This window comes from Varroa jacobsoni, unplaced genomic scaffold, assembly GCF_002532875.2.
Source record: "Varroa jacobsoni isolate VJ856 unplaced genomic scaffold, vjacob_1.0 scaffold_897, whole genome shotgun sequence".
Classification (NCBI taxonomy): Eukaryota; Metazoa; Arthropoda; class Arachnida; order Mesostigmata; family Varroidae; genus Varroa; species Varroa jacobsoni.
In genome coordinates this window covers 46118-57172 of record NW_019213799.1, presented here as the reverse complement: position 1 = coordinate 57172, position 11055 = coordinate 46118, and the positions used below count along the sequence as shown (strand labels likewise).

Sequence of the window (11055 nt, the reverse complement as noted above, 5' to 3'; positions counted from 1 at the left end):
GACAGCTGCTTCATTTTTGCCCATACTGTGGCTATATACCAGCCACTCTACCAGTCGAGTCTATGAGCAGTTCTCGAACGGCAGAAAAGACATGAGAAAGATCGTCAGCAGAAAAACCCATTTTTCCATACTGATCTATGTGATGATAAATATGAAATTACACGGAACATGTATGACCACTAGTGGTTACAAGCTGCTACATGTCCTAAATAATGAAAATGAGGTTGTGATGTAATATTGTGGACACCGTGACTAGTGAGTATAGAAGTTTGGGCGAGCCGTGATTCTTTCATTATATGTTGTACGATATAGTGCTGATGGTCTAGACTTTGAAGCTCTATTTATTCCATATTTGTGAGTACTCATCAATGACACATTCCGCACGACTTGTGTGGCGAAAAAAAAAAAGGAAGCATTTGCATATTATCGGTACTTTTGAGCTAAAGGTCGATCAGTGATCTTTAAGAATTCCGACGGCCTTTTTTTACAGCGGGATCATTCAGATGGAACATAGACTGTTGTTTAAGTTCGAATCACTCAGATCACATTTGTATTTATGAGTCTAATTCTGTTTCTGAATAACTTTTGATTTCCCCGAATTTTCCCCGAATTTCAGTTAGATATACCTAGAATGGTATATCTAACTGAAATCTCAACCAATATACGAGTCAGGTATGGTGAGTCTATCCTAAAACTAGTGGTTAATATAATAATTTTCCTGTGACAGAACTAGCTAGCCTCCTTCGTCTTTATTTGCCAAAAACCTCGGATACGAGGCCAAAATTCATGCTGTAATTGCAGTACTCAAGATCAATCAAAAAGTTCCAAAAAATTTCCGCATTTTTTTAAATTTTAGATCGTTAACAATTCATTGTTTTTGTTAATTATTAATCACTGGGTGAGTCCATAATAAAAGCTACAATGCAAGCGGTTTCAAGGCCATCCTGCTTTCACAGATGGCAAAATAGGCCTCGATTACGGGTGGCCGCCTTGCACCGATTTATAGATGTATATATAAGCAATACGATCAAATTTGGACTAATTTTTCAAATCTGAATCTAAAACACCTTTATTTTGGACACAGGAAGATATGCGGTATGTAAAACAAGCATGTTTAATTATACACAGTTAAGTGATATCGAAACTGCGAATAATTGAAAAAATTTTCATAGGTATTTCTTAAGGCCAGATTGGGCTCAAATCTGAAAGATAAACTTATAGACATTCCACACGTTATGCAGGTACAGGTAGGACACGGTACGTATGCACCACAGACTTGTCTCTCCCAGACCACCTCTACTCCTAGTTTACTGAAGTATATATAGGTTGATTGAAATCCTTTAGACGTATCTTCAATAGCTCGCGTACGCAAGGACTTCGCGCCTGTCACCATCTGATTCAACGACAATTTTTGGCACATTTGTACATCAGTAAGGCAATCCTATGTAGCAAACGCGTGTTTGGAAACACATGCGAGAGCTCTACAGCATAAACTATTTTACTTACAACTGTACACAACGTATTGCCAAAGAAAAATGTATGAAAATCGTCTGAATAAACGAAGTGTTTGTCAACAGTGGTTCAGATCTATCGCCGTTAACCCCATAATATAGAACCAATTTGTTATGTTCTCTGGGAGCTAAAAATGAAAAGCGTTCATTTTTGAGCGTATTCGCGACAAAAATACGTGCACTGACATACAGGTCTCCTTGGGTTTTAGTGTCACCTGTGTGCTAGTGAAAGTGACCCAAACAAAAACGTGCTCGAAGAGAAGGTATTAACCTGTTAATCTGGTTATGTATTCGACAAGACCTACGTGTCGCTATTGAAGAACTGCCTGATGATGCTAAACGATTTCCCGTTGAAAACGCGTATATCAAATTAGCTAATAACGTTGGTCCTATTATGCGGTACATTGATTTCATTGGAACTAAGGTTCTTATTGGTTTTCTTTTTTAAATTGATAACTCCTGAGTCGCATTGGACGGTTATTAAAGATACTGAAGTTCACGAAGGTAGCAGTGACCTCCGTATTCACACAAGGCCAGTCGAATGGGTATTATGTAACTAGCTTTCTTTTCCAACGAAAATCTATTGTAGTATCCTAGCGTTAAATAGTTGGAGATTCGGGTTTTCGAGAACATGAACTTAAATTACATCTGCATTTGTTCCTGTATAACTACGCAAACAGGCACGAAATTTAAACTTGTAGTCGCTCATTGCGTATCAATAGACACAGTTCTCATCATATATTAAAAAAACCCAAACGAGCTACACTCAAGCCCTCGCTTATTCGACAATTCCGTGTCCCGTCATCAATGTCATTGTTATTTCAGCGACTATACGGATAGCGAAAAAACTTCCTCAATTCGCTGGTTTCTGACTGGATTCGAACCAAGCGCCGAGTCTTCTTACTTAGAGGATCCCAAAAAATGAAAGGCAAAGGGCAAACGTGTTACATAAAAGTTACGTAACTACACATGCAATTTTATAAGTCACTACGCAAGTTTCGATACTTAACACACAGCACCATTTATTAGCGAAGCCTTATGATACGATAAGTATGAAGTGTATAGGCATTAATACATAATCTCAAGAGACAAAGCACAGATATCCTCCACTAGAACATTATATTGCAGGTGCGAGCATACATATATTTCGTGATATATATATATATATATATATACGTTGGTGTTAAGTTTAAAGGGTTTGTTTTTTGCCCTCTTTCTTTTGATTCTCGAAGGCACGATCGTCGCGTGGTTTTCCTTCACCGAATATACTCGAACGCGCCAGGGCGTCTGCCAATGCTGCCACCGGAGTGGTGACCGTTCTGGGGGCCAACTTCAGCTTGGGTCGGTCCGAGTGGTCCTTGGGAAAACTTTGCTGGTAGTTGCTATTAAAATATCTGCCATGTCCTGATGCGGCATCGTTAGTATGAGTGTCCGATCGAGCAGAGTGATCGAGCCGATTTGAGTGGTTCTGATATTGCTGCAGAGCTTGTTGTTGTTGTTGAGAACGTCTTCGCATGTTCCATGCAGCTCCTTGAAAATTTCGACCGCCGTCAGCAGTTAGGCTTCCCACGGGCGATCCGTCTTGACGACGACTGCTTTCTCGGTCGTTGTTAATGTGGTTCGATTGCTGTCCAAATGAATAAATAGCTTCTATAATGACTCTATTGTGCTGAATAAATTACCCGCTGCTTTGCCATACAATAACATAACTGTAAAGCAGACCAGTCGTGGGGGGGAAGGGTTCTGCGACTGTATTCTAATAACGTGCACACGGCAGAAATGCCCGACTAACCAGTTGCGAGTACAATATGTTGGGAATATTCTGTGGCATCCTTTGAGCCAAGGTGCACATAAAACTCTTGGTGTTATCGTGATGATTATCGCCACTTGGCCCTTCCGAATAACGAAGAGTACACGAGTAATTATCACAGCTGCTAGGTATTTTCTGCTAGGTGACCTTTCCCAACAATTTGGTAAGCTATCTGTCGATAAATAAAGTACCTGAATCAATGAAGAAATAAACCAATCAAAATAATTCCCTGTGTGGCCCACGCTCCTCTTCTAAGAACCATTACCTTATACAAAAGCTAATATTATGGATTTTTTTTCATTAGGAAATGGACCTTCTATATAAAATACGCACATTTCTACGATGTTGATAATCACCCTGATCCCGTACAGAATCACGACCTCCATCACGAGCCCTACCTCCACTACGTCTATCCTGACGACCTGACGCAATGTTTACCCGTATGATCCGGCCGTCAACCTCCGCTCCGTCAAGCTCCAAAGCGTTTTGGAGCTGATTGCTGGTGTCGAACTCGACATAGCAAAAACCCTTGAAGCGATCAGTTTCCCTATCGCGCACGAGTCTGATCGAGCGCAATGGAATATCCTTGAAGATTACTTCGAGGTCGGATTGCATCACAGTGTCGGGTAGGTTGCCAACGAAAGCTGTGAATGGGCCGTCCGTTGACAGCATAGGGCGCCTTGACATCGAGAAACTCTGGGTCTCCTGTCCTCGTCCGTTACCATTGTGCCGAAAAGCCATCTGCCGTTCACAGGTCCTTAATCAAACACTGGAGTCAACCGCGAATGTAACAAACGCGACAGAAAAATAACAGAAACGAGCAAACAAAACCTCCAATTTTCCCAATGATCTCGCCGATAGGCCGGCGAAAAAGTTTAGAGTAGTAAATATTTCTTATAGCAAACAACGAAACGAATGAACGCATTCCCGTCTTTGACATTGGCATTGAGAAAAAATCGAATGGTGCACAAAATTGAAGCATCGCTTAATTGTACGAGACAAAGAGCTAAAAAGAAATGATAAGGTGGCGTTGAAACAAAAGAAAATAATGGTCGGTGGATACATCCATTAGAGGGAAAAAGTAAACAGTGGGTCTCCGGTTATTGAATTATTAATTACTAATTTCTTGTTACGTGATGAGTAGGGCTAGCACCATAAAGGAAGAGGTTTCAAAACGTAATGCTTCGTATCCATATAAGCTATTCGTTCCTAGGTGTGGCAGACATAAGACGGCTGCACCTATACCCTACCTATTTGTCATTTATCCTATTCTACGTTTAAACCCTAATTCAGTGTTACATAATGTAAGCAACGAAACAGGGTGATCATTCTCAAGATGCGACGAGCTGCAACTACTGTAGTGTATTGTTCTACTGCGATAATGAAGCAATATAAGGGCTTGGGTGGAAAAGTGGCTGGACCCGAGCCACTGATCTCATTTCAGTTAACTGAAATAGAGATTCTACCAAAAACACATAGTAACGAAATAATTAAATAGTCCTTATTATTTATTTCAGCTATGGGACCTACGAGAATACTACGAAGTGTTTGCAATGTAGTTCATTGAAAACTCCCATGCGCTGTTCTCGAACTGCGCAGATGTTGGCTATTGGCAGCGCTACAGTTGTAGGGTCACCGGCTCCTCCGCGGGCTGTACTGGACCACTTGGTACCGGCGAAGCCCAAGATAGTATAAGATGAAATATGAAATTATATGATTCAATGTGAAAACCTGGTAATTTTCTTATCCTTCAGTAGAATAATCGATGTTTTATATACTGCATATATATATATATATAGATATACATATACTAGAAATCCTAGTCAGTGAAAGAGTGCGCCTCGCTTTTTATGGATACATATACCTCATAAAAGGCGGCGCGCACTTTTAAATCATTTTAACTGACCTAGACTTTCGGTACTGCTTCTAATCAGGAGAACGCCTAATGGCTTAACAAATGGATGTTTCAATTCTGTTTAGCTTAAATACAGCAGAATACTCGTGCACTTTTTCCAATTTAATAATTAACTAACAATTAACTGTGCTTTCTACAACAGGTGATGGCGCTGCTGTTGCTTAAAGGCCTGCCAACGTGACAAAATGTACACACACGTATGGGCAATGTTCTGCACCTCTTAATAATTGTTGTAAAGAGTAACGAATTCAGGAACGCAAATCCTTATCTTCGTGAAGGAACGAGTTCGTTTGCAGTATGTATATTCTATATATTCCTTGAAACCGGTAAATGAAATTCTGATAAAATCTGATTGAATCTTAGCGATCACTTCATTACTAAAACCATTGAGCGGGACACATGAGCTGGTCCAACTGAAAATGAAATTATCGTTACGCAGCACTGATTTATTGTCCTACATGCAATATGGCCAATGGTAAAATCAAAACACAAATACAAATCAAACAGAAATACAGAATTCTGTATTAGAGATGATGATTGTCCCACCATCTATTTAATCATTGTTACACTTCAAACTATCAAGCTGATCATTTAAAGTCACTGCAGCACAAATACCATGCTGCATTGGCACTACCTGATCTTAATTTTCAGTGCTACCCCCCGGCACGCATGCGTTGGCTGTTGTTGTATATCCTAAAAGCATACCATCCCCATCTCCTAATGCCTAGATGCGCGGATAATAGACCTAGAGCCCTCGCTTTTCCTCTGTGTTATTCAACCCTGGTTGTTCTCTTCGACAGCGCACAAATTAGATAAGCGCAAACGTGCGCAATCCATCTATAGTTAGTTTTTGTGTTATGACATGTATGCTGTATTGATCTAAACTTAGCTCTCATTGTTTTTTTTTTGTTTTTTTTCATTTTGTAATTTAAGCGAAGTACGTTGGTGAAATAACTGTGTATCGTGGTACATCCTGCATAGTGCAGCTAGTAGTTCCAAATCACCTTAAAGTCGGCCGGCAAAATAGGCTCAGCAGCCTTTTGTTACATTTTTGTGTAGGGGTTCGTTGACCGTTCCAGTTGGTTGGGTTCGGCTTAAAAAAGTCGAAATTCAAACAGTCGATAAAACCGGAATCGATCTCCTGCATCCGGTGTTTCGCTGGGAATATGCATTAAGCCAAATACATGAAGCAGCGGGCTTGGTCTAATAATGTTTCATAAACACGCAACAAGTAGACATATCAATAAAATTCAATATGTTCTAAAGTGTGCGGAAAAGGGGCATCGTTTTTTTTTCGGGCCTATTTGTCGTTCGTTGCTGTACAAGCAATTGAGCTCTTGTAGATTTGAGATTAGGAGAAAATGAACAGAACGTTTATGTATCAATGCGAAAAACAGTTTCTTTATAACGTAGGTTGCTTGGATTAGTAACGATTGGGGAATCCTCTCTGGTCGTTTAAATTCTAACTCAAATATAGGATTTTCGCGCAATGTACACAACGTTTAGGTATTTAGTCAATTGTAACTATTGAGACAGAAGATATGAGCTTAGGCAGAAACGTGCAGAGAAGCACCTATGGGGTGTAGCCGAAATATGTCACCCAGATGTCCGATATTGTACTTTAGACGTAACACCTTACGAAGCCTGTATTTTGCAGTTCGATTCGGAATTTTTAACGGATTTTAGGGTAATCGTGAACCCTTCTAATAAAGGGGGCTGATTTTAGGTGAGCAACGCAGTGGTATAATTGTGTCTGACTCTATGATAAAGTATTTTTGCCGTTCGGATTTGCCTTTTAAATGTTTTATCGTAGCAATAGTTGTGATTCCTTTTTACTTCTAACTGTAAGTTAATCAAAAACGCGTTTAACATTTTATCGTCAATAAGTCAACGGGCGCAAGCTAAACACTGGAAACAACTGATTCTAAGGAGATAACTTTTTGTACCTTTTGATTTAGTAAGTACGAACATGCGGCCATCGCTAGTTTAAATTTTGAGTGTAGGGATATTGTTATCGCGCCGTTTTATAAATCTCTTCGAGAAAAACTCAAATGAGTCCAACAAGACTCACCTGGCTAGACCTTCTAGTAAAGGCAAGACCTTCATGTTGAGGAAACCGAAGAGATGATTCCAAGGACCTTAAAAATAAATAAGGCATCGGAACACTATTGATGGAAAATCATTTATTATTCAACTACTGGTTGGGTGAAATTATTGTTAACATATTTTATCAAGTAGGTAATTTAGAGGATGAATAGCTATTTAAATTAGATTATTATTGATTAATATACGTTTCTATCAATTGATTCATGGCGGCCACGTTCACAGATAGATTTATAACCCAATATCTGCAGCTTCGTACTTGTTCGACACATGGATGTACGGTTTCGTCATATCACCAGTTATTTACGTTTCCGCAACAAACCTTTCTATATTTTACGGGTCGCTTAAAAAACTGGAAGATATATACGTATTCGTTTATGATAATGGAGACTATTAGACAGCGCTCTCTCTCTAATGGCAGGAATGTCTACTGAATTATCACCCTCGTTTGTAGCCTGAAACAACTAAGAAAATCTATTTCGGATTTTCTGTGAAATTGTTCTGTTCGCCGATTTCCAATATCAAACCCCTTGAACCGATTTTCAACCTCGGCTCCTCCAAAACATAAAATATTTATCTATTGTATTTTTTTTTTTTTTTTCATTTTTTACTTCACAGTGGAGCGGTCATATTTTTGGCATATGTGCACACATTCAGCCAAAAATATGTGAACTTAAGCTTACATTTAAACATTTTCGAATTACGTTATCGACGCCAACTTGACGGCGGGCTTTTACAGAAGATAACAAAAATAAGTTCAAAACTTAACATATGGAAATAATTCAATTCTTTGCTAGTTTTTGCCTGTCTTGAAACGGGTTTTCGTTAGTTCGCTGTAGGCTTATAAAGACTTCTACGAGAGTATGATTTTCTGCCATTTACGCTATTTTAGTATCTACACAGATAGTATAGATAGTATTTTCATAAGGTATAGATACTAATTTCGTAAAGTTTTGATAATTGTAGAAGCAGCTAATTAAACAAGTGCGTTAATCATGAAAAGGGCTCCCTCATACATGCTAAAAAACCTTTTTAGGTTACGTTTCAGCTAACTGAAAAAAAATTATAATAATTTACTTGATTAATAGAAATTTACATACCCACTGTTTATATGCAGTAGACACGTTACACATACTTTGCACCTAGCCGATAGAAGCAGTTGTACGACTTATCAGCCCAGTTCTGCTTTAGTATATGGACGCCCACATACGCTGCATTGTTGCAACACAAATTATTGCCCCAGGTCATTCCACCAGCAGCAACAATTATGTAACTATAAGCAACCTTTGGTCCATAGTAAGCGAACAGATTGCCTTGTTTGTATTATTGCGAACCCCCCTCACTAACTCACACTGACGCAACCCTCCTACGAAGTTAGCTGAGTCAATGTGAAGTTAAGCACAAATGTAAAGGCTTCTATTCGTTTTTATATCTTTAATGGCTATGTGTCCGCAATACCGCTCGGTTTTACAAAACACTTCAAATCTCTATTATATATATATATATATATATATATATATAATCTATTTACCGACACCATCTGCACGCTGATACCATGCCTTTATCGACGTATATATGTGTCCAACTTGTGAGAAGTCCGTCTGGGCTGCATAATTGTATTAAACCATACAACCGATTCCTACCAGTTGTAATTATGCTGGTTCTGACGGGAACCAAACTAGTAACAGGGCCATCAATATCAGGTGCTTGCGTTATTTTTATTTATTTTTTTCTTTAAGACATGTTTTTCTGGTCGTGCACGGAGGGGAAGGGGACATTCTATTTATCTGACATACACATGAAAGCGTTTATTCTCACGATCGACGTCGTTCGATGTCGAACATACCAAACAAATATATACACACGTAAATGTACGCACACACATGAATAGTTAGACTGTATTGATACGATTATATGGCGGTCGATGGCTATTCTTGCAAGAGCGCCGGCTCGTAAGACCGCGCAAAGAATGACCTAGCTTTTTTTTTTCTATAGACGTCTTCTTGCATAGAAACCTTTTTGTTATACAGACCCTTATTAATGATATTGCAGAAATACTAAATCCGTAGTGGGCTCCGACCTATTTCGTTCCATGTGTACACCCAATGATGGCTTACTGATGGAACTCCCCAAGCGAGAAATCCCGTCCATTGTGCTCTTCATACATAACGGTACACCGTGCGTAGTCCATTGTATATAAATCTTTTTGTGTCGATTGTCGGCCAAATCGAATACCTTTCCTTTCTGTGAACGTACAAAATTGAACTAGACGCCGAGCGTATCAGCCGCTACGAACGCACGCGACCGCTGTTTTGGCAATATCTCTATGAACGCTGCCATTCCCGTAATTGAACAGCTGTGTGCCTGCTTCGCCTTTCGTCTGCCCGTATTTCCTCGTTTTCTTCTTTATGGACGTGGAACCCTCGGCTGTGCAATGGATACATCGTTTTGGCCGACGGCTTGTAACAACTCGAAGGCGCTTTCCGTTCGCATTCAGAAACTGCCCTATTCCAGTTGCATCTATCCCCCGCTTTGATTCGGTGAACGGTGACAATCATGCAACGGTCAAAGGGCCGCTGACCGGACGGAGAGCTTATTCGCGCACCCCAAACAACACGGGCAGCAGCGAACAGCACTAAAATCGGCAAAAATATTAAGCAGTGAAGCAGTAGCAATGCCGGCAAAAAGAGGAACAGGGCGGTCACGTAACAAGCACACAGATCATAAATAATTATTAACAACAACAACGATAACCATGCTGACTTTATGGCGGTTCCGAGGGTCTTTAACGGAATTCCTCAGCATCTTCGTACGACACTGTTGCCTGAGTCTGAAACCATAATAGTACAATAGTGGTTGTGGAGGTAGGGAGCGAGCTACGGCCGCTGACCTGTTCTAACTGACGAAAGTCGCTCGAAACCTTTAGTTCTGATGACGATTTGCAAGCGCCCGCGAAGCAGCTAACAGAGGCGGTATGTTCCCTAGCATTTACGGCTAATCAGCTAACGGATCGGTAACGGTTCTCTAGGCGATTAATAGCCTAGTCACGGTCCCCGATTAGTTTCCCTTTTCGACGGGTTCATTGTTGTTATTCTTGATTATATTTTAATGTTTTTTTTTCCACAAATGTTTGCTTAACTCAAAGGGCTTCGAGCGATTGGGAAACTCTGTGCATTACCGATGCGCGACTTCTATGTATCAACGTGAGCTCTGTAAATGAATATATATGCGTATATTAATGGAATACATAGAGGAGTCAAATGTACTTCGCATAAGCGCCGGGGGCCTCGTAGGACCGGTACTAACTAATCAGTTGATTGGATCATAGACTGTTCCTATGACCCGGGCATCTAACGCGCATCTTGTTGGGTGCGTTGCCATAGTAACCCAAATTGGCAACGTCGATCAAAGCTTAATAATTACAAGTATTACAGTATTTTTTTTTTTACAATAATTACAGTAAAGAATAAAGAAAGAATAAGGACAAAAGGAAAATAGGATATTACTATTAAAGTAATAGCTGTATGTATGGTTTCCGTACCGTTTTATAGATGTATTCGAAAAATCGTAAACAAGTCCAGCAGTACCGATTCCGACGAGACTGCTAATGGGCAAATCATTGATGCTACACCTAAAAATTAGGCTATTCCGTGGACTTGTTAACATAGGAATAATAACTAAAAATGCTAAATAAATCTAAAAAAAAAACAATCATT

The 11055-nt window shown here is 39.7% G+C and overlaps 1 protein-coding gene and 1 long non-coding RNA gene across 4 annotated transcripts; one reads left to right on the top strand and one right to left on the bottom strand.

Annotated features, from left to right (window-relative positions):
- Positions 1-2507: 2507 nt before the first annotated feature.
- LOC111264772 (eukaryotic translation initiation factor 4H) lies at positions 2508-7328 on the bottom strand. The gene is made up of 3 exons (XM_022840908.2): positions 7308-7328; positions 3655-4062; positions 2508-3138 (listed from the first exon to the last, which is right to left on the bottom strand). Exons 2-3 carry the CDS (start codon positions 4060-4062, stop codon positions 2701-2703), a joined length of 846 nt encoding a protein of 281 aa, XP_022696643.1. The 5' UTR covers positions 7308-7328; the 3' UTR covers positions 2508-2700.
- Positions 4527-6513, top strand: LOC111264774 (uncharacterized). 3 transcript variants are annotated; one of them, XR_015312802.1, is made up of 4 exons: positions 4527-4678; positions 4839-5055; positions 5379-5531; positions 6170-6513. It is a non-coding gene; the product is annotated as an uncharacterized LOC111264774 (long non-coding RNA). The 3 variants fall into 3 exon arrangements; XR_015312803.1 differs by lacking the exon at positions 4527-4678 and having other exon boundaries at positions 4721-5055; positions 6296-6513; XR_002683066.2 differs by lacking the exon at positions 4527-4678 and having other exon boundaries at positions 4721-5055.
- Positions 7329-11055: the final 3727 nt, after the last annotated feature.

Excerpts from the sequence above, each read along its gene's own strand:
- LOC111264772 (XM_022840908.2), bottom strand. The coding sequence starts at position 4,062 with ATGGCTTTTCGGCACAATGGTAACGGACGAGGACAGGAGACCCAGAGT. Across the intron at positions 3,139-3,654 it reads ATTATCAACATCGTAGAAAT|CAATCGAACCACATTAACAA; the intron begins GTGCGTATTTTA and ends TCATTTGGACAG.